The 24,869-nt window shown below is 32.2% G+C and overlaps 4 protein-coding genes across 4 annotated transcripts; all 4 read right to left on the reverse strand.

The window, feature by feature from the left end:
• Nucleotides 1-46: 46 nt before the first annotated feature.
• On the reverse strand, nt 47-2,489 carry TRIADDRAFT_29937 (uncharacterized protein; the record flags this gene model as incomplete). The annotated part of the gene is made up of 15 exons (XM_002115603.1): nt 47-198; nt 392-449; nt 549-609; nt 712-755; nt 823-871; nt 960-1,030; nt 1,116-1,229; nt 1,315-1,322; nt 1,430-1,489; nt 1,568-1,607; nt 1,778-1,842; nt 1,910-1,971; nt 2,062-2,114; nt 2,198-2,263; nt 2,436-2,489. Coding segments are annotated over 15 exons (957 nt in total), but the record flags the coding sequence as incomplete, so codon positions are not given.
• Nucleotides 2,490-5,607: 3,118 nt separating this feature from the next.
• On the reverse strand, nt 5,608-7,848 carry TRIADDRAFT_29631 (uncharacterized protein; the record flags this gene model as incomplete). The annotated part of the gene is made up of 1 exon (XM_002115604.1): nt 5,608-7,848. The coding sequence occupies one exon, from the start codon at nt 7,846-7,848 to the stop codon at nt 5,608-5,610; it is 2,241 nt and encodes a 746-aa protein (XP_002115640.1).
• A 4,339-nt stretch (nt 7,849-12,187) lies between these two features.
• TRIADDRAFT_59560 (uncharacterized protein) lies at nt 12,188-14,866 on the reverse strand (the record flags this gene model as incomplete). The annotated part of the gene is made up of 2 exons (XM_002115605.1): nt 12,188-14,245; nt 14,546-14,866. The coding sequence occupies 2 exons, from the start codon at nt 14,864-14,866 to the stop codon at nt 12,188-12,190; spliced, it is 2,379 nt and encodes a 792-aa protein (XP_002115641.1).
• A 4,444-nt stretch (nt 14,867-19,310) lies between these two features.
• TRIADDRAFT_29604 (uncharacterized protein) lies at nt 19,311-21,827 on the reverse strand (the record flags this gene model as incomplete). The annotated part of the gene is made up of 2 exons (XM_002115606.1): nt 19,311-21,594; nt 21,694-21,827. 2 exons carry the CDS (start codon nt 21,825-21,827, stop codon nt 19,311-19,313), a joined length of 2,418 nt encoding a protein of 805 aa, XP_002115642.1.
• Nucleotides 21,828-24,869: the final 3,042 nt, after the last annotated feature.

Consider the following 24,869-nt stretch of genomic DNA (forward strand, 5'->3'; position numbering starts at 1 on the left):
ATATTTTCGGGATCGATATCTTCAGTTCGTTGTACACAAAACGACTTCAAGCTTCATAAGTAAACTTAGAAAAGTAATGTATGCGTGAACTTACCACGGGTTTCCAATTTAGCAATGTTTTTGCTTTAGTTATGTCAGGTTTTCGTTTTCGAGGATCATCTTGTGGCATTGGCTTATTTACTATAGGTACTTTACCGCCTGTGAGAGCATACACATGCATGTAGAAGATAACGGTTTATAGATCGAATATCAACAAGCTACAAATTATTTTTCACGCTCTATAAGCTAATAGTATTTGAAAAATGGTATTATAATTTGATAGCCAAGACATAAAACTGGTAAACTACTTTCTCAATAGACAACTTTTGACGGTAGTAGTAGCGAAACAAACCTACGAATTTTCTTACAAATTCAGCGAAATCAGCAATTGTATGCTCTTCAGGATTACCCTTTCAAATTTTAATGATATATCCGCAGTAACTCAGTCGATAAGTATAAATAATATTTTACAATTGATAAAAAGATGGAACAAACAAGATTTCTCTTACCAGGTTAACAGGAGAAGAGACGTTGCTATTCATTAACGTGATCAGCCCTCTGACAAGGTCGCTGATATAACCATATTAATGCGTTATAAAAGAATAAATGATTTTATTGTTTGTATTGCTACTTACAATTCCTTTTAAGTTTTTAACTATCAAAATATCATACCTAACATATTGGAAAGATCTAGTTTGTTTACCATTTCCGTACACCTATAAGAATTTAAATAGTAAAATCTTATGAATACTGCAAACAGTACGCTACAGCATTAATACAAACCGTTAGCGGTTTCCCTTGCAGGGCTTGAATAATAAAATTGCTTACTACCCTACCTAAAGCACGATACCGAACAAATCAGTATAGTGCATCTATCAATTTTATCGTATATGGAGAGTATTAAGAATATTTGTACTAACATACCATCATTTACGTGCATTCTTGGTCCATAGGTATTGAATATTCTCGCAACACGAACAGCAACATTTTCCTGCGTTGAATTGAAAAATATATCTTTAGGGCTATGAATTATTAGTTATATAACATTTAATCAGAAAGATATTTCACTTCTTTACCTGCTTTTTGTAAGCGTAGCATAACGTTTCTGCAATTCTTTTACCTTCATCATAACAAGCACGGGGTCCAATCGAATTTACATGACCCCAGTAACCTTCATGCTGAGGATGAATCTACAGAAATATTGATATTAATTACTTGGTACCTGCATTGTTAATAGCTGATATTACGCTAGTCTTGAGCTTTATAACGGTATACCTCAGGATCTAGATGATATAGCAATAATGCAACAGTGAAAATAGCAAACATCAACATTGAAGATAATTGGACGAAATTAAAATTTAGTTACGCGTATATCAGATAATTGAGATACCTCCGTAGACTTCAGAGGTTGATGCTAATAGAAGTCTCGCTTTGACGCGTTTAGCTAAGCCTGATAAAATAAGAATTTATGAATACAGCTACTCGTACCACCAACATTACAGTATAACCTATATAGATGTCGCTTTACCAAGCATGTTCATAGTTCCAATGGTGTTAGTTTTTATTGTCTTTTGTAGAATAGAATGTAAAAGAGTTTAAAAAATTATGTGGTAAAGTACTAGTAAATTATCATAGAAATTTGATTGCGTAGGCAAATCTTCTAGGATATTAACTTAGCAGTAATTCAACTATACCAATTCGTTGTTATAAAACTATTTCGCCGGAGAAATATACTCACTTTAATTGGATTATACATATAATGCGGAGGAGAGGCAGGTGAAGCTAAGTGATATATTTGATCCACTGTAAAATCATGGATGTTTTTTTAGTAAATTTAATTTAAATTAGTTCAATGTAGATCATACTGCACCTTCAATTCGTAAGGGTTCCGTAATGTCATGATGTAGTAGTTCAAAGTTTTTATGACCAATCCTGTAGTGAATGGTTAGTAATGAGAATATCTATTTGCTAGGAAGATTGTATCAACGTGATTTGCAAAAATGATTATGTGTGGGGCCTTACCAATGGTCGACATTCACTTTTCGTCCAGTAAAAAAGTTGTCAGCTACTGTGACCTAAAGTAGAATGATGAATATCTATTATGTATATGCTATGAATGAATGATAGATATAAATTAATATACGCGTAATTTACGTACTTCGTGACCAGCAAGCATTAGCGCATCTGCAAGATGAGATCCAACAAATCCAGCACCACCAGTAATCTAGTTATGACATTTAAACAAATAATAAGTACGATTCTTGCAGCATTTCACTGTTGATTACAAAAATATGTAATTAAGAGGTAACATCATCCATACGTAAGATAAACTTCACAGTTAAGACAGAAGTACCGCAAAAATTGGAATATGATGACTATCCTATAATATCACTAACCAAGATTCTCAAGCGTTGGCCTTCTATTAATGATTTCACAGGTGGGTAATTTTTTTGCCTATCATCAATTAACGAAATTGCCAAGTTAAAGGAATTATTAATGTAGCTCCATCATTTCTTTTGTATTCTATCTCTTCGAGTTGTGATTGTAAGTCACGATATCCCATTTTAAAAACTTCTATCAACTCGTCTATAAATAAGACCTTACTTGTTTTCCAACTTCTCCACTCTCAGCTGAAGATCATCTAAAGACTATAGTTACATGTCATTACAAGGGGAATGGTTAGTCCTATCATAGTCACTGTACAATTTAAGCAAACTCTTAAAGGTGCATGATGCAATAGACGATTGATTCGTTTATCAGGTTATTGACCATTATTGATATTGCTAGTCATGATTACGTTAGAAATTGATTGCTTATTCCATGGCCGATTGCTTGCTATTCTCGTCACTATACCTGTATATAATGCTTACTCCATTTATTCAAGATCTCGGTCTGATCTATTGTATTTGCCCTACAAAGTATCGGTTATACAAGTTGCCATAGAATTGGCAATGATGAAATGAAGTAGACTGAAAGGTTAATCACGCCATTGGAGACACCATTGGCACTCTCTGCAGTTAGCAGGATAGCCGAATAGCAATTTATATCGCAACTTACATTATCCAACCTTTAGGTCCATGAATACCGCTAAGTGAAACTATTTATAACATGCACAACAGTACCAGGATTGAATAATTGAAGATGAAATGTCAATCATCACATCGCATAACTGAAATTACAATACTGAATTGCTCACCTAAAATAACAAGGATGAAGAGGAAAAGAAAGAGATAACTTCTAGCATAGCGTACAAAAAAGGAAAGAGAAAAGAAATTTTTCATTCGTGGCATTTTTGATTCTCCCAGCTGACTTATACGGCTATAACACAGTCGTTAACAGCATTAGCGATGGATTATTCAATATATTTGTTGAATAGATATACGCTATTTGTCGTATCATGCAATTATCATCTTGCACATCGAGTTAATTTACTATCGCCGGGATCGACATTTCGCTACTGGTTGGCCACTAGCTCAGCCTGGAATAGACCGTCAAGGCCACCCCTGGGTACAGTACCACAGTACAGCATAATGTACTGTACACTGTACACTGTACGTTACAGTACAAGTGGCAGGATTACAGTGCAGTATTGTAGCGCGGACTGTAATACAATGATTAGTATTAGAATGGCGAAGACATTGATGGACTTTAGTACTGTACACTGTACAGTACTATGCAATCTTTCCAGGATAGTAGACTAGTAGTAGTTTGACTTTCAATCAGGATTGACAATTGCAAGTCCATTTCCTCCTTTTTATTTTTGACTTGAATGTTCCTATTCAGGATCGAATTAGGAAAGGGTTACTAGAGGAATAGAAGGAAAGAATGATGATCAAATTTATTTGTAAACATGGAATCATGAGAACAGTTGGTCTAGCGTAACAGTGCTGAAAAAAATTGGTTATCAGTTCGGGGACTAAATGTTATCTATGCTTGAATACAATTATATCTAGAATCTTTTGTTCATAAATTGATCATCAACTAGGGGACTGAATGTTATCAGTCATTGAATACAATGATATCTAGAACCTTTCGTTAATTCATATAACCTTCAAGGTGAAATATCTCGCCTCCTGAACATGGCAGATCAGTGCAGCTAGTAACATTAATTTCGCGAGAATAGGATCCTGTGTTCTGTGCCAAGAGTCCAAGACCATTTCATTCATACTGTCCTTCCATGTTGCTGCAATACCAAGTTTAGTCCTTTCACTTACTGTACTATACTGTATAAGTGTATAGTACAACATCCAATGTCCAATGACCATATCAGAACAAGTGATGGGTGCTGAGCATGATATTTGCCGTTACACTTTCCTATTTCTACCCCACACTTTATTTGCACCTTGGACGTTTGGATTTTTCCTTGTACCACGGAAAAATCGACTAGATCATGGCTCTGTAGTGATTGCAATTTCACATGACCTACGCAATCTTTGCTAACATATTGACCTTACTAATACAATTCCTGCTCTACAACTACATTCTCATGTTAAAATATTGTCGCCCTTTCTTGTACTATCCGTGTACGTTTCAAGATATTATGGAATCAGTATTTTGTTGACTGTCTATGGCTATGAAGCTAAAAATTTCATATTTCTTGAGTTCGTCAACGCCATTCTAGCAGTGCTTAGCGTTATATTGTATTGGGAGATCTAAAAATTACACTACTTACGGTGCAGTAGAGTGCATGCTTGAATACCATCGCTTTGTATACTTTGTTACTGAATTAAATTCTTATCGTTGATCCTGTCCTAATGTACAATTGGAGTAGCTAAAACCAAAATGATAAGGACTTGCAGCAATGCGCGTTGATGTACATCTTCCAAAGCGGTGCGTTACCCCCTTTGTCCACTTGCATATAGAAAGCTTAACGAATTTTTAAGGGGTAATGCACTGCTTTGGAAGATGTATATCAACGCGCATTGCTACATGGTAGACATTAGAAATATATCTATACATTTAGTTGGGGCACTTTTTTAATCAAGACTGCAATTACTACACATATGCCATTAATGGTTAGTACCTGTTTTATGAGATACTGAGACAAGAACTGTTTTAATCACATCAACTTGCAATACAATACATACCTGCATTAATGCGACAGAACAAATACAGTATAATGCGAATGTAATTTACGGCTTTTATAATTAAATATACTTTATAGATAGGCAATATTTTCCGCAAGTTGAGTTAATGATAATTAACTGATTGATACATACTGAGAATAACCATCATAATTTCGTAGAGACTATAAACTTATAGCGTTCAATATCAGTACATCAATAAAATACTTTTTTAATAATCATAATAAACGGATGTTGTAGATTTCTTCATGCTGCGATCACATGAATAAACCATACTAACCATCATAAAATTCTAAACTGCATTTTACACATACTGTATGTATTGCTAACCAATCCCACAGTAAGTAATATAACATTAAAGAAATTAATAAAATATTGCATTACTTATATAATAACGGACAATATTACAGTTTGCGCTATTTCTATGATACTAAAATTCTGTCAGAAAGATCAGATGATAAAATAGTTTCCAGCTCTAACCAGCTCATGAACTGGTGATAGTGGCGCTTGAATCAGATGATTTGTAAGACTGTCCACATTTTGTGTGTCCGGATAGGTTGCTAAATGTAAACTGCGTAATACTACTCTTTATTCCAGCTTTGGTATTTAAATCCGGCCGAAAGTAAATAACGTAAATTTTAGGAATAAAGAAGCACAGTAAAGGCGAAAGACCAAAGGTTAGCATAAATAGGGACAAGAGATAGTCACGAACCATACCGTATAAGAGGAATAATGCAGGACTACTAATAAATTCCAAAGCCAGAAGCAGAATTGAAGATAAATAAATATATCTAGATTCATTGAAATTGTCTGGTAATGAACGGGCTTTGAAAGCGAGATAGACGCATAGTAGACCCAATATGCCAGAGGATACCAGCTGATATATGCTGGGGTAACTGCTTTCTTCGAAACAAATTATCGTCAAATATCCTTCAATTCTCACATTTTTGGTAACTTTTATAGGATAGATTAGCATTAAACAAACTACAATACCAATATTGATAAATACAATGAGGAAAATGAATAAAATTTGTACGCTTGTTTTTCTCAGGGGAGCAGTTTTAGAATCCTGATTGATAGCATTTTGAAAAATGACCGAAATTTGATTTGTTTTACATAAGATTGTGGCAAGTATACCTATATCCATAAGGGTGACTAATATTACTCTGGCATGGCATACTATCATTGATGGAGGCCTTAAAAATAGACCACCTGCGGGGACACATAAGGAAATAAAAAAGAGTAATATATTGACTAATGTAAAGTTAGAACCTTTTACAACTGGAGTATCCCTTTTCCGAATCATGACTGACCAAATCCATAGCAAAACAATTAAGTATAAGCTCGCGACAATATAGAATACAATGGAAATAGTATCATCCCAACGAATTGTTACAACTTTCAAAGGAATACATGCAGTTCTGTTGGCATTGGACTTAGTTTCATTTGAACACTGTATACAAGAATATTGATTTGTTGTGTTGGTGATACTTTGCTTGGGGCATACTTTACATTTCCAACAGCATGGACGATAACGTTTATCAATACTGTTATCATGATACCAATATGTCCCTGGTAGGCACGGGGATGAACATCGCGAGTTAGGAGCGTTATTTCCAACTGAATTATTATCCCAATCAATTAATGATTCGTTAATAACTACACCAGCCTCTCTATCCCAATAACCGATCATAACTGGCCTCACTGTTCGATTTTCATAATTAGTTTCTCGTTGCAAATTAACAATATCTAGTTTCATAATTGGACTACCTTCGAAATCAAACTGGAAATTATTACTTGACACACCAGGAAACTGAATACGGTTAAGAAAATCATTAAGACGCAGCTTGTTTAAGTCGATATCATTTAATGGTGGGCACGAGGTTGAATTGCAGCCTATCGCGTTATGAAATGCGTTAGCTAGCGCAAGTACAGCATCCATAACAAATATAGAGATATATGATGGCGAATGAATTGAATTAAGGAAGGATAACTGTAGTTGCTCAATTGTACATTCTTTCAAAACTGTACTGATGTTATATCCTGCTTTACTAAGTTGAGTTTTCAGTACATCCATGAACCATGGATTATCGCCATTATTACATAGGTTCAGGTTTTTTAAGTAACTATGATAACGATCTAATGATCGTCCTTTAAATTTAAAGCCAATACTACCTCCGATAACATCGGCCCTAATATTGTACATGAGTGAAGAAGTTAACCAAGTATAAGAACCTACGAAGGTCATACCAGTTAAGTTTAATGCTTCGGCAACCTTAAAGAAAGAATAAACTACACGTTCGACACCAATCAATACAATTACACGTGATGATTGATTTTTTAGATTCAAAACAACATCGACCAACTCAGATTTGGTGTAGTTATCATTTATTTTACCCAAATAGCTATAGCAGATATTATATGAAGGACCAGCGAAATAGATAAATTTGGATATTAAATCTATGGCTGTATTGCCTGCAAAGACAAATGAAACCAAATTCCAATTAAAACGAGTTAATAATTCCATGATTGCTGTCGCCTGAAAAGATGCCGGTGGGGATGTGCGATAAAAGAATGGAAAGTATCGACGAAGGCTTAGTGTATAGTCGAAAGAAAAATAGCTTATTTGACAGACTCTGAGGCTACCGGTATAGGCCGCAGTTGCCACCGTAACGTCGTCCGACTCATCACCTATAACTCCAATTATGTACGAATGATTGGACATATGCTCATGGTTGTGACCTCTGCTTACCATATCTGACAACCTATTATTATTGCCACTGGTTTGTATCAGCTTACATTGTAAATTTTGATAATCCTTTCTTTCTGATAAAATTAGACTAGATGATAAGGCAGAAATGGCTATTTCACGAGAGCCACAGGAATCGATAACAATCCACCCGACCGGAATTCCAGGTAATAAATTTGGATTATTATTGACTAATTCCTTAACAGTGTATATCATAGCCTGTACAAATAGTATATTTTTTACACTGATATCGCTACATTGTCGACTTGTCGCGTTATATCGACTGGAAATCGGGAAAAGAGCTTGTAATTGTACTAATCCAGCCTTCATGGACATACGTCGACTTTGAGCATATCCAATATTGTTACTACCAGGATAAATTGAAATTGTTATAAGGAGAAGCGCAATGAAATAGTTAAGCCGCTGAGAAATTGCACAACCGGTAGCCATCTACAGTCTATTGCCTTATAATGCAATAATTATAAAGCGCTAAAAAATGATGAGTGTATCTCTGAAAGATGTCTAATTAAATGATGCAAAGTCCTAGCATGGGCTGCTTATTACATCAATTCAGATATTTTGATATAATTACGTGGCATAGCGCCTGCACTTGCCCTAGATTAATTAATTAGTTTTTTAACAAGAGGTATTTTAGATGCTATTTGAACAATTACATTCTCGAAAAGAATTACTAACAATGCAAAGTAACCTGATGCAATGATGTTTCCTAATTTTAATGAGACTTCGGCTATGAATAGAATATGTCAACACTTGAGCAACAGAATGAAAGAACTGGACCACCGCCACCTGGCAGCTTTATAGCAAGTGTGTATTAAAAAAATTTCGACTTATGTACTCCATAACATATGTTTATACTTACTAGTAATTGTTGAAATTCAGATACGAGATTTATTGGCAGATGAAATATTAAGTATGATAGTCAATAAATTATCTATTAGCAACATTATGGCAATTATTATTAAGTTACAGAATTGTTAGCGAAAGCTATAATAGTAATGTCCGCCCTAAATAAAAAAAAATGGTGTTAACAAAGCTTGTATTGTTTAGCATAAACTACATTGAGATTTTAACATTTTGGTATGTCATTTGGATCGCATTGTAAGGCCAATATATTATTAAGATTTCATGATTATAATAATTCAAAATTGTACATTTACGTGTTCTTCATAATAGTTCTCTTATATAAAATTTGACTCTAAGCAGATCTTGGTAAACATGTATTTATGATAGAATGAAAATAATTTAACGGTTCTTAATTTTCTTTATTTTCATTCATCGATAGTTATAAAGGCATTTCTAACTTTTACCGTACCCTTTAAAATGACGCCTTAGATTTGAGTAAAGCTAATTATACGATAATTTTTGTCTTATTGTAAATATCGCTCCTGTCTATAGACCTATATTACAGATCTTTCTAAAGACTCTGTAATTGACTTTAACTAGGTTCAGCTTTTATGAAGATCTTATTGTCTATATATTTCAACTCATTCTCTTATAATATTACCAATTGCTTAATTTTTTTCTTTCAGAAATAGCAGCTCAAAGAAATACAAGAATTTATTTTAAATTAGTAATTCTAGACAGATGTATCTTTCAAAATATTGACTTAGTTACTAACAGAAAATTTTGAATACCAGTAATTATCATACAACTCCAATTAATTCGCTCGAGGAACTAATACAACATCTTTAATGATAGCCAAAAGCAAACCTCTCTGTTGTGTCAATAGTTTGCAGAAGAACTTGTTTTCCCTAGATGCATTAAGTAATCAATCATTTATCAATATTTTTACTAGCATATAAAGCCGTGTAATACTCAATCACAATATTCTATATAACTCCTCTCGATTTTTTAAAGCATGAAACACTCGCAGCTCGTTTACACTTCTGGAAATTAGTAATATTTCAGTGTCATCTAACTGTATCGCATTTAAATTCAACTATAATCTGATGACACTAAGTTATGGTAATGTTATTAAAAAGTTTTTTGATACAACAGAGAGGTTTACTTTTTGGCTATCACTAAAGATGTTGTATTAGTTCCTCGAGCGAATTAATTGGAGTTGTATGATAATAAGTTATTTGCTCCATATTAAATTTCTTCAACTCCATTTAACATTTTGTAATTGGTGGGTATGTGCTTAGTCGATTATTTTTTTAAAGTCAAATCTAATTAAGATACAATATATCAGTCAATTTGTCTGAAAACTTAAGGTTAGAAATTGTAAGGAACTTTGCGACATGGAGAATACCTGTAGGCTAAGTGTTTTGGTCTTTGAAGAGCTGTTCACGTTAAGTTTAAGCTAATGTGTGACGAAGTTCTAGAATCTTCCAGATACCAATTTATTAATTTATAAAATAATTCCAAAATAAAGAGAGAGTATGCGCTAATTTTTGCTAATTAAATAAGAGATTTACTCAAATACTTAGGAAGCCAATGAAGGATTCTCCTCGGCATGTAAAGATATGAATAATATAACCTTAGTATTGGAAACAGCAACGATTTATGGGTGCTATTGTCAGACCGATTATAATATCCATGTAACAACATCAATACTATTAGAAGGAAAAATATTAACTTCTTTCTATTGACCATAGCCGTTTTAAAATATTGTGCATACATAAACTCACGCTTTGCTTAAGGTCAGTGCAATTAGTGGATAAATTAATAGGGGATTTGAAGAATCTTGTTGGAAAATATTCTTGTTAATTTGAAGTTTTAATCGATTTAATAATTATTAGATATAATCTAATCTAATCACTATCATCTTTGACACTAGTTGAAACTATTTAATGTTTAATCTAAAACTGCGGGGCAGCTAAGTTTACTTCTGCAATAACTAAAAGATTACAGGCATCTGCCAAAATAAATTAGATTATTAAAAAATCATTTACGATTGTAACTATCACCAATTTTTTTGGAGTTGAGAGTAATACCATTAATACTATATGTAAAATAAGTCACATAGTTTACAGATTGTAATTGATTATGTAGCTACTGCAGACAAATAATGATCCGTATTTCTGGAAGAATCTGAGGTATTAAAATTGTATAAGCTGATAGAAATATTGCTGGCATAGCTGTAATCTTTGGAATTCCTCTAGCTACCTAGAAATATGTCGGAATGGAGGTCACGACCAGGCAAGATAATAGTAATATGACTCAGACATTTAATCGCGCTTCATTAAAGTTTTCAAGTAGGGATCGAACTTGAAAAGCTATAATATTGTAGGTAAAACTTATAAAGTCATTACTACCGGAGAACTGAGATATATGCAAACTAATTGAACTTCGATGAAACTAGTGAGAACTGGCTTGGATAACAGTTGGCGATAAAAACTTAATCCAAACATCAGTGCTACGATACATATTCAAATAGCAAAAAATAAATGTAACTTGACTCCTTATTTTTGTAAGATTTTTTAGCATGGCGCTGTAGCTAACTAAATTTCGAAATATTAATCACAATTTTCTTCAATTTGCATGCTACGATGGAAGTTATACAAATTGATTTAATTTTATGACTGCAATTTGATAATACGCGAGGTAAATTATCTGGCGAAAACCTATTTATGATTCAGTTTGACAAAATGAGATCTTTTAAAAGCTTTCTTAATTATGATTATCCATCTTATTATTAGCATTGCCAGAACTATTGATGCAATACTTACTAGATTATAGGATTGCATGATCACTGCTCCAATTAAAGTGTTTGGCTTTAGGAGTTATGCTACTCTATAAAAAATTATCCTTCCATAAATAACTTTGTTAGTACTATTTTGTGTTTAGGTTAGTAAATTTTTACTTTTAAGATTGATGTATTAAAGGAAATTATTAAAATGTACTATTATGAAGTGAATTTGAATGGAAATGTTTAATAGATCAAATAAAGGTTCTACGGCTTCATTAACACTACCAATATAAAGTTGTTTTACAAAGTCTTTTTATTCGATTATATTTGATACATTAATGTCATTCAAAGCTACTTAACTTTAGTAAATATCATAGGAGCATGAACTTATAATTATTAGATAGAACTACTTACAATTCAATTTAACATTAATTTCATACCATTAAATATGTCCTTTATTGGGTAACTTGTAAGTCAGGCTTCCATTAAAAAAGGCTTGATAATATTATCTAATTGCGAAATAATTTTATTATGCGCCTACAGAGAAAAGTAAATTTAGTAAAGAAATGAATTTCGGAGTAATGTGCAAATTATAGGCTATCGGATATCATTACTCAAAGAATTATAAGAATGATTTCTTTTAGTTATGTCGTTACCGTGAAACTAAATTGCAGATATGGCAGTGCTTCCATTATTTCTTGATGGCATTTGATTAGGATATTTGGTTTGCTTGTCAACCTTTGCAAATGTAAACTTAGCAATACTAGCTGCAGCTTCATATTGTGTATTCAAATGCGGTTGACGAATGATAATGTACATTTTTGGCAAGAAGTAACAAAATTGAGTCACGAATCCATAAAATATCATCATTAAACAAGACAGTATTGATCGCAACTGACCATGAAAAAAATACATGACTGGAGTTACGGTTAATGCAAGAAATGCATACAAAATACTAGCTATCAAGATATATCGAGCATCATTATAGTTATCCGGTAATGATCTTATACGAAAGGCAAATACAAGGCCAACGGTAACTGCTGTTGTCCATAGCACTACAGCAGCAGTAAAGGCCGGAAAGCTGAAAACTTCGCATGATTTTACGAGCTGTTGTTTGTCGTTCTCATATTTGATAATTTTTAGTGGTTGATATACGATTAACCCAACGATAATCGCGTTAGTAATAGTCATAGTTACAATGAGAACAATAACTTGATTTCGTGTTTTTGACAATTTCTTGTATAAGGACCGCTGACGAAAGCCATTTCGGAATATAGCTGCTACTTGAATTGTCTTGCAAATGACAGTAACTGCTACGCCAGTCTGACTATTAGCAGTGAGTAGTAATCTAAATGTGCAATTGAAAACAGTACTGTCACAAAGAAACATGATTGAAGCAGGAAGGGACATAGCGTTATAACCCATTAAAATATTAATCAACGTAAAATTGGATCCTTTAATTACAGGAGTATTTCGTTTGATGATAACGACAACCCAAATAAATATCGAATTAATCAAGAAGATAAACCATAGGCAGCAAGCAATAATAAAGTATTTATCTCTAAATGAAATATTAATGATTTCGTAACCAATACATTTCGTTTTGTTCTCATTTGGAGCAGTAAATGGCTCACATTTAGTGCAATTTGACTGATTGGTAGAATTAGTTATAGAATGAAAGTAGCATTTAGTGCAGAGCCAACAACATTTTAGTGATTTCTTGTCAAGACTATTGTAATAACGGTAAGTACCGGGCTGACAATCATCAGAACAGCGAGCAACTGGTACAATACCACTATTCCATTTTATTTTTGTTTTATTAATAATTAAACCGTAATCTTCATCCCAATATCCAACTTTGACATGTTTTATTGGACCTTTACCGATACTCTTCGCTGGAACTTGCAAGTTAATTATATTGTAAAGTAAATGATTAGTTCCGTCGGCGCGAAAGTGAAAATCGTCGTTTGATATGCCCTTAAAGGTTACCTTGCTTAAATATTCATTTAATTTTAGTCGATCGTAATGAGATGCAAGATTATCTACTGGAGAACAGTGTGTTGAATTGCAACCTAATTTGCTATGTAGTGCGTAAGCTAAAGCTAATGCTGCATCCATAACATAAGCAGCGGAGTCATGCATGGAATAAAATGATTCTGAAAAGTAACGTTTGAGATTATTATTAATTATACAGCTTGCCATTATGGATTCAGTATTATTTCCAAGAGATTGGAGTTTTTCTGACCAAGCTGCTATAAACCAAGGATTCTTAATATTATTACAGAAGTCAAGTTCGTCTAAATAAGATTGAAAGTCCTGTAACGAACCATCCATTATATCCATACCCAATGCACCACCAATTACGCTAGGATTGAGTGCATTAATTCTAGCAGAACTTAACAAATCATACGACCCTATCCATGTCTTACCTACTAAACCCTCGGATTCTACTTTTCGAAGGAATGGATAAATAAGCGCTTCACCACCAGCGAGAATAATGACGTTCGAACGAGTTAAGTATTTAAGTTTTAATACAATTTCCTTTAAATTAGATTGCGTGTAATTGTCATTTATAATTCCGGTATATCCAATACAAATTTCATTATTAAAAAGTAATTTAGAAACAATTTTTTTATAATTCTCGGCAAAATTTGATCCAGCTACGATAATAGATATATAATTCCAGCGAAATTTTGCAACAATATCAAGGAATACTAGCACCTGCATCGTTATTGGTGAACGTGAACGATAGAAGTATGGAAAGAGTTGACGAAGTGATTGACTTACGTGGGATGTACCGTAACTGATTTGAAGAAAATACAAACTACTAGTATATATGGCCAACGAAGTTGAAATGTCATCTGATTTCTCACCGACAATTCCAAGAATTGGAGTGGTCATTGTGTGATTATATTGAAATTTTATGTTACTATCAGTCCATTGATTAGGTATATGGTTGAATTTTTGGTATGAAGGCCAGTCAAAATTGGCTGGATTACTGAACATTAATTCATAACTTACCAATTTCATAGCCATTTCTCGAGATGAGCAAGAATCAATTAGTGTCCAACCAACTTTGATACCAGGCAATAAGTTTTGATTGGCATTGATTAAAATATCTATAGCGTATATCATAGCTTGTGTGAGCTTTACATTGACTAAATTGAATTCATAGCATTGATTTAAGGTACTGTTATAATGTAAGGTATTAGGAAAAACACCTATAATTTGAATATCTCCTGGTTGATAAGAGTAAATATGGCAATGTGAAGACTTTATCTTTACAAAAGTAACAATGACGAAAAAAAAAATATAACTTTTAATAAGTTGCTTTAGGACCATTTTGAAAGCTAATTGTACTAAAGGGAAGGGTTGTAGCGATAGAGCAGTATCCTGCTTTTAAATAACAGAAAATTTTTATACTTTTTCCACAATAGATTGAAATTCGACGATTTTCACTATTAGTTAAAAATATAACATAAACAGCAATATTGATGATTCTTAGCAATAAGTTACTTTACGCTTAGAAACGGAATACATAATTTGGTCTTTACAAATATCGTGAAGCTTAATTATAGATGGATCTAGTTACTTTACGATATTACAAATTCATACTTGGTATCCTATGATACGCACGGCTTGTTAAATATATAATAAAGAATATAAATTTTTTATTTGCCCATTTATGATTAATTATTAGCATTTATGGCTAATAAGAATATAAGTTAGTAATGTAAGAAATGGAAATTAAATTATTGATTATTTGTAAAGGAACATTTACAAACCGATCTTTTAGCATATTCTTAGATTAATATTAAATTTAATTTTTCTAGATGAGATGACAGTTGGCTAAAGAGTTTGCTCGTAAATAATGGAGATCTTTTTAATTTAATGACGAGTAAAAATAAGTAATGATTTATTCCATGCAATCCATTTTTGATGTTTAATGATTAGCTCGTTGATAACTAATTGAAGATTTATCGTAATGTAACGGTACGAACTACCGTGAAGAAATAGATATCTAAATTTGGTGATATTATATTACAACTAGTTACTTACAATAGGAATTGCTCTAATTATAAATGTGTTTCAGTAAATTTAATGCTGTGCTATAATGTACACTGAAATGATTCTGTGAATGGACATATTGTAGTCTGATTGTGAAAAATTAGTTAGGTAGATGTTCTCACCTAAGTATTTTTATAAGATAACTCGTGAATGTTAGCTGCTGTAGAAGGGTGTATAAGCCCGTCTGATAGTTGAATAAAGTAGTTTTCAATTGTCTAGTTGAGTTTAACGTAGAATCAAAGGCGTTTAAATTCTTGTGAGGTAGTTAACGGATACTGAATCCCGGAGACTATAGTAATTTAGAGATTTGTTTTACGTTATCCTTGACGCGAAGCTGGTTTGTGACGCGTAAATTTAGCGTAAGTTCCATGGTCATGGAATTAGTTATTATCCTTTACTAGCTGATCAGTAATAAAATCTTTGCATGATCAATGGAAACCTATTTCTCAAAATTAAAGCCAGTAGTAGTTAGACGTACCGGATGTTATTATATTAATTAGATTTATGTTTCGGTTCAATTACAATTAGCAAAGGACGTATTGCTCGAAGGAAATTACAGAATATTAAAAATGATGCTTAAAATTTTAAGTTATCTGATATTTAATAAAGTAGCTACTGTAAAGCCTTGATCCCATCTACTATTTATTTGTCAATTCCAGTTTTATTCCCCAATGATTATAGATAAAATTCCGATATCTAGCTAATTAACAAATAGTAAGCTTGCAGAAGATATTTGAATGTATGCAGACAAATGTTATGCATTAAATCGCGGGTTTTTTGTGAACAACATTAAGACAGAAATTTGATATTACGTTTAATATAATGAAATATCCTCGAATTTTTTATTTATATTGATTAAGTTGCATAGAAATTGCTTGTTACTTACATATGCAAGATAACAGTATGAAGGTATTCTTATAAGTTGAATCAATGATAATTTATATAGGCAATATTGACAATATACCAAGAGTTTGAAACTTTCTTTAATTGAACTAAGCGATTGTTCTCCATTTATTAAGTGTGAATTGAATGTAGTATACAATAGTTGTAATGTGAGTATTGTCTGTTATTTATATGATTTTTGAGTTTTCTAACCCCAAATTTGTTATTACATTTAATGTAATGAATTATTCTTGATTCTTTATATTTACATACGATGCTTAGGAATTGCTTGATACTCACTCAAGCCATTTGACGGTGTGAAGGCTACTTTTGCTAGTGAAACCGATAGTGTTTTATATGGCCAACATTAACATTATACCTACAGTTCGCCACTACGTACAATTAAATAAACGGATTATTCTCAATATATTGCACTTGTATTGATTATGGCGTATAATAGCTACTAATGTGAGTGTTATCAGATATATATACATAGTTTTGGAGTTCTCTATTGCCTTAAGACAGAAACTATCATAGGATATGATAGATGCTGCATTAATTGCTGCTTAATTGGCCTAAAAAGATATAGATAAGACCTTTGAAGCCTTACATATTGTTGCAAAGTTGCTATACTACTTCAATTAATTAATTAATGACATGAACGTAACAAAAAAATTTGGGGGTTTCATTCATAAATAAGACATCTACTGCTGTATTAATCTAGATGACAAAATACTTTCTAGTAGTTATACTATCTTCAATTATCCTAGGAATCAGGAAAAATAATGTACCGTAGTTAGATGAATCATTTTAAAATAGAATAAATGAAAGAGAGTCTTTATAAATTTTACGATTAACAAAATACGTAAGCAAGACCTTAATATGATTGTTATGAAAATGTTAACTAAAAGCTATTTGAATTCTGCTTGGCGAAAATTGAATATATATTATAGACTAAAATTGAAAATAGCTATGAGTCTATAGCTCGAAAAAGGATAATTTATAACTGTTAATCTCATACTAAATTCTAGCTAATAACGGGAATTATAGTTCTACATGCACAGTATATAGCAGCGCATAGGAGAGGAATGGCTACAATAACTCTTCTATATACCGTACAGTTTCAATTTAAATATTCTGTTTCTATTTGTATTTGATAGAGTTTAAATAGCTATGTGTCCTCACTATACATGCAATATTAATAGCAATCTCGCTGTAATTGATTAAAAGAAATGGTTCATATCTTGAATGATGAAAAATTGCAAATTTGCTAATTGAGTTGCATTGATAATTCTCTTGTTTCGTAATTACTTGATCTACGAATTTCAAATTAAGTCCCGTCACATCATGAAATTACGGTTGTCTGAAAGGCTTATCATTATTTGATACGTAATCAGAAATTTATTTCATTTATTATAAAATAGTATATATTTATACATGAACTTATGAGGATTGTGGGAAAAGAATGCATTTACAGCTATTAATTAGATGATATAGCGAATAAAGTCTGATTCATTAGATAAATATTACGGTAGTAAATTAGATTTATTATTGCCTTCTCAGAAAGAATACAGGATAAACCACTGGAAAATAGTAAAAAGGATATAGAATTATTAAAACGAATAGCTTTGAATTCTAACTTAAGTTAACTTTAGGATAAGTATCAGTTTACGGATAAGCTTCAATAACAACCTGGCAAAATCATTTGCTAGGATTATGAAGGGCAGGCTACTGTCTTCGCCAATCAAACTAATGAAATAACTCACGATTTCTGGAAATATTTTAAACGTTTGCCTTCTTATTTCACTATCTTGAAGTATTTAATTACTACACCACTTCTATAGGCAAAACAAAGCAATTGGTGGTACCAGGCTATCAAATTATCACAGCAAAGTTATCTAAATTTAACTAATATTTAATCTCATATGATGAGATAAATACTATCTTAGATCCCCGAGGTCACTAAATTAATAACAGTCGTAATTCACTATAATTGTAAACTTTATATCACTAAAGTATTGTTAGATCTCTCTTACTTCACTTCACTCACGTTCGATTAATTTGCTAAAATTAGCAAAATACTATCTTATTTCACAATAGCAATAGCCGATATAAATATAGCCTTCAAATTCGGAAGGTTTATTTAATCGCTATGCAAATCAGATTCCGGGAGATCCGTCGTATATCACTTCTCCTCCCTCATAAGAAACAGTCGAAAGAGGCTAAGATAAACCGGATATTCAGACTTAGCCAATTTTTAATCAATCACAATTCCATGCAAATAATACATCTAACAGTCTCTACTCTCTATATAGTAATTCCTCACTTGAAAATTAGTCAAACTCAGAAGCGACACCCGGCTATAATAAGCCGGATAATTATCCTGATACTTATGACAGTAGAATCTTCAAACAGATTACTATTACTTTCTATAGTACTTAGGGCCAATAATTAGAGTATTACTCCGCTAGTTAATACTGAAGGAATCTTAACATTTACGTTACGTTACAAATATATAGAATAGAACATTAAAAGTATTAAGACAGACCAACAATCCTACACTAGAAGTCAGGCCAAAACGCTTTTGGGTCACAGAGTATTTGATTACAAAGTAAAATAACTTCTACTGTTTTTATGATCGAAATCAGCTATCAGCTTTATCATAATTGAAGCATAAATTTTATACTATTAAATAAATCGCTTAAGTTACAATCTTACTTTGTATAATTCTTAATAAAAGTAAGCTATCCCATATTGCTTAATCATAACACGAATAAAGTAGTGAGGTTCCCAATATACTAAGATACTGAGTAAAATCTATTGTAAATTTCATTTGTTAGTCTTCTGTTTCTGTGATCGAATTATTTTGAGGTTGTATGCGGCTTGTTATAAGTTTTTTCCTTAATGTCCATGGCGAAGTAAGCGATGAATTCTCTGCCAAAGTTACCGCTACTATCGAAACTTTAGAATTTGGATCGACCTTTGCTAAGTTATATTCGGTAATGCTAGCTTTAGCATGCTCTGGAGTGTTCAACTCGGGCTGAAAGAAGATGATATAAAGCTTGGGAAGAAAGTAGCAAGCATTGGTCACTATTCCATAAAATAATGCTACTGAACACCCTATAAGTTTACTTAGTCGCCCTGTTGTGGACAGAAAGGCTGGAAATCCAATCATATCAATAGCGGCATACATTAACACAGCTGCGGCGATGTTTTTTGATTCATTATAATTACCTGGTAGAGACCGAATACGAAAGGCCAAATAGCAGCTTAAAATCAATGTAGCGAGCCAAAATACAATAATACAAATCAAAGCAGGAGAAGAGCTATAATCGCACATTAAATCCATAGTATTATCTGCTAACTCGATTTTAAGAATATTTACCGGTTGAATTTGAGTTATCAGAAGTATAATACTACTTGTAACGGTTAACACCGTAAATATAAGGATAATTTGTGTGCGTGTTTTCGTAAATAGATTTTGAAAATTATTTTTGAAACCGCGATGAAAAATTAATGCCACTTGATTGACTCTGCAAATAATTGTTACTGAGGTTCCGATTTGAGTTATATTAATTAAAATTAGTCGTATTTGACATAAAGTAGAGTTATCAGGTGCCAAAAATACTCCCGCTGTTAGTATACAAATTGCATACCAGAATAATAACAAATTCATCAAGGGATAATTAGATCCTTTGATAACGGGAGTATTTCTATAGACGTAGATGACAACCCATGTAAATATCATTTTAATAACGCAAAGAGATGAAATGATGTAAAATAAAATTGCAAAAGCTCCTCTCCAATTGAAACGTAAAACTTTATAACTGATACATTGTGTTCCATTTGAATTACTGTAAAAGAAATTTCGACACCTAGAGCAATTAAGCTGATTATAAGTTGTACTGATACTATACTTAGAGCACTTTCGGCAATTCCAACAACATGTCCACAGTTTCAGAGGTAAGCTGGAATCATGATTTACGCGATAACCTGGTTTACAATCCCTACTACAACGTGATGTTGGAGTTTTATTGCTATTCCAAACTATTTTTGTGGAATTAATCGTTAACCCATTTTCCTTACTCCAGTTACCGACTACAATCGGACTTAACGACTGCAAGTTATTAATGTATACATTTTGATAATTAACAAAGTTAAATCCAGTTCCACTAGAACCGTCACTGTTAAAATGTATTAAGTCGCTACTAACTCCTTGAAATTGAATATTTCTTAAACAATGATTTAACTGTTCTCGGTCACGATTAATTTCCATTGCATTAAGAGCGGGACAAGATGTATTAGTACAGCCTAATTTATGATGTAAAGAATACGCCAAGGCTAAAACTGCGTCCATGATAAAAGCTGTAAATGATTGCGGTACGTAAAAAGTTCTTTTGAGAATCCTTGCCATTTGAGGACCGTATTTACAGTTAGCTGTAGCCGATTTTGAAATTTCTTTCCGTGCATCAAATAACCACGGATTTCCATGACTATCGCATAAATTAAGTTTACGTAAGTAATCGTCAAAGTGGCGTATTATTTTTTTATTGACGTCGATACTAATAGCGCCACGGATAATATCGCTGCTAATATTTGCTATTTGTGCTTCGGTTAACCAATTATAAGTACCGATCCATGTTATTCCAGTAAGCCTTTGCGATTGAGCTTGCTTAAGTAACGCATAGATGATCTTATTATTACCTGTTAAAATAACGACTTTAGATTTAATCGTTTTCTTCAGATTTTGTATAGCGCTGATCATATCAGATTGGGTATAATTATTAGATATTACAATATTATTAGCGACACATATTTTCTTAAATGAGAATTGGCGTAATAATGTAGTGCTGAATTCTCTATCAATAGTAGAGCCTGTAACTATTACTGAAACCCAATTCCAGTTAAAGTTACTAATAATATCAGCAATAGCTTCAGCTTGCTGTTTATATGATATAGACGTGCGATAGAAATAAGGACACATAACACCAGAGCTTAATGCAGTAGTACGTGAATTATAGGTAATTTGGATGACGCGAAAGGAACTTGTATAATAGGCCAAAGGAATAGTAAGACGGTCAGAATCTTCACCAATAACGCCGATAATTGGCGGTTCCGAACTAACTGTATTATTTAAGTTATACTGCAGAGTTCGGACAAAAGGATCAAGATTGGCATAATTTAAATTTCGGCTTGATAGCAGTTGAAAAATGTTAGACTTTCTGAAATGATATTCTAATGAAGCCATAGCAAGTTCTCGCGATTTACAGGAATCAATCAATGTCCAACCAACTTTAAGTCCAGGTAGTAATTTTGGATTTCTATTAACTAGTTCGTCGATCGCATAGATCATAGCTTGCATTAGTTGTAAATTTTTTAGTTTATACTGGCTGCAAAGCTTGGTTGTCTCGTTAAATTGTAAAGAATTTGGGAAAATACCAATTATTTGAACATTTCCAAATTTTTGGCTGTAAACTGGAGCTCTTTCATTTTTCAATGTCACGTTGCTGACTAGACTTAACAGGAAGGCGATATGTAAGAATGCTTTCTTCAATTTCGATGACATTAGCATGGTGTAATGAAAACCTTGTAGAGCTTGAGGTACTATTTCTAATCGATGATAGTTACAGATTTGAGTTTTCTCTGTTTAATTTCATAATAACCTTAAGAAATAAATAAGCTAGTTCGAAAAACAATGAATTATTGTTGTCTTTCCTCGGCAATTAAAAGATTTTTAATGATCTACAAAGAATAATTACTGTACCATGTTCAATATTAATATAATATCTGAACTTTTCGTTACCTTTGCTTTTGTATTAATATTTTATAACTTAAGATCTGATCTTGAAGGAAGTTTTACATCCAATAAAGAAATTCAGATATTTCAAATTTAAGATATCTTTAATGAAGCAGATGCTTTTAGCGTCATTTTCAATAAAGAATTCATGGGCTTTTAAAAATTAAAATATCATTATCGATATTCCTTATTAATCTTTATTTGATCTTGCAAGATAAAATTCTCTCTTTCAAAATAATCGATACTTATCTTGAATAATATCACGAAAACTCTAATCTAAGGTTTTCATTACAAAAATCGGTTATTTTAGAAGCTATCAAAAAATTACAGTTTAATATTGCAAATTTGTAATTGTTATGACGATTATAAATTGGATATCTATTGTGATAATGTTATTACATTTAATAGCGTTACTACTAATTAAATCCAATTCGTTACATTATTCCGAATTTCCTAAAAACGAGTACCAACGATTTGTAACCTAGAACTTCGTCATTACTGTCTGATAAGATATTGATATTAGAAATAGATCTGCTATTATTAGATTTATTTGTTTGAAGCTATCAATTTGTTGGCTTAAATATGAGTCTGACTCATTATCAGTTGGGGTAAAAGAAATCAAGATGTCCTGCTTCTACTCGATGTTCGTGGTGTACAAATATACATCCGTTATACCAAAGCGATATGCTGCAAGCAGGCTTGGCCCGAATGAAACTCTGATATAATACTCGATATTGATAATATGCATACAATATACAAAAACAACACATAATAAACGATTCTGCGGCCTGAATATAACTCTGATGCTCTACTAAATTTTGATACTATACTTATAATACAGTATACTACTAGAACAGATTCTAGAAAATTATGCCATTTTCCGTATTAATGAAAATCATTAATGCAGTATGATACAATGATAGATTGGAAAAATAGTATTAGTATCTCTTATTTCAAAACTTGTTTTAGAGTGATATATTATTCCTTGAATAAATTAATCTGATTAGCTAATTAAAAAAGGAAGCATTTGATTAATATCTCGATTCCAAATTTTAGTAAATTGCGGTCTCGTTGTTAACAGCGTTAAATATACAACGTTGTCAGATTTACAGTTCGTTAGGTATTGGCATATCACAATTGTATGAAGTTACTTTTATCTTCTTGATGTTGTCCATTATTACATCAATTTTTTCTACATTTTTAGCGCTATACCCGTGTTATTTGGCAACTCGATAGAATTGCTAGATATTGATATCTCAAATATTTCATATTTCATTTCAAAATCATTAATTGCTTGTAATTCTAAATTTATCTTTCTACGTTACTTTAAATATAACTAAAACAAAGGCAAAGACCGACAAATAATCTTAAATTAGAACCCAAACCAAAGCTTTTCCGTTAACTCTGTAGTTGATTGCAAAATAATATAACTTTGTGAGGTTGATAGATCAAGAATCTTCAAAACTTTAGAAAATTCAGATTTATTGAACATAACTTCGTTTACGAAGATGCAACGTAATCGATTAGCTGAGGACCTCTAACGAGAAAGAAATATCTTACTATGCTAAACTACTCGCTTATATACTTTTCCGCATTTACAGTCTTAGCACCTTACTTACTACACACTTCAGTATTATCATCTCAAATACAGAATAGTTTACACCTTTCATGCGAAGCTCTAGCGTGAGCACTGTAGCGCTGCTCTTCAAAAGGATTACAATTACTAAGCTAGCTATATGGATATGATATACCGATCACGAAATTCCCAATTTTAGAAAAACAAGGGCTTTATAGAATCTTATACAAAGATTAACTACACACAGCTCTATTCTAGCCGAATACTACTACTAAAGACTTCTACATAGAACTAACAGAATAATCTAAAGTTGCATGCTTTTATACTTTTCGTAGCATTCGCAGCTATAATCCGCATGGCAACCTTTTACCGCATTTTACACTTAGTAAATTATTCTTAGTAACACAATTCTACTGCGGACCATCATTAATCCGTTATGGATACGACTACAGTAATTATGTAGACATTATTCACACCAGCCAAAATACAATGAATTAACTATATTTTAATATATGATTTACAGTTCTATTTTTACCTATAACCTTATTAGTAACTCAACACCTTACTGTATATAGTCATCTATACTCTAGCATAGAATCTATACCACTACCGTCTATAGTTATAGATACCAAATATCTCTTAGGATAAATATAGAAGTTACGCTACCGTAAATTATACTAAACATGGCTAACAGTCTACAATACAATACTAAGTTACATTACAACTGAACACTTAAGCCTCTAACGAGAATATCTATCTCATGTTGAACACAACACCTACGGTAGACATTACTAAATATATCATCAACTTAGAATACAATATTATACTGTCTTACAAAATTCTACCTTATTTTATGATGTATAGCGTATTGTAGCTGATAATATGCTTTTTAGTATGCTACTATAATGCTAAATAAGATATTGCCTACTGCAATTGTAATTTACGACAGATTTATACAATTTGAATAATGCCTAGTCAGTTTGGATAATGCCTTACTAATTAGAAAAACGCAAAAATGAAGT

The sequence above is a fragment of the Trichoplax adhaerens genome, genomic scaffold (genome assembly GCF_000150275.1).
Source record: "Trichoplax adhaerens TRIADscaffold_11 genomic scaffold, whole genome shotgun sequence".
Classification (NCBI taxonomy): Eukaryota; Metazoa; Placozoa; class Uniplacotomia; order Trichoplacea; family Trichoplacidae; genus Trichoplax; species Trichoplax adhaerens.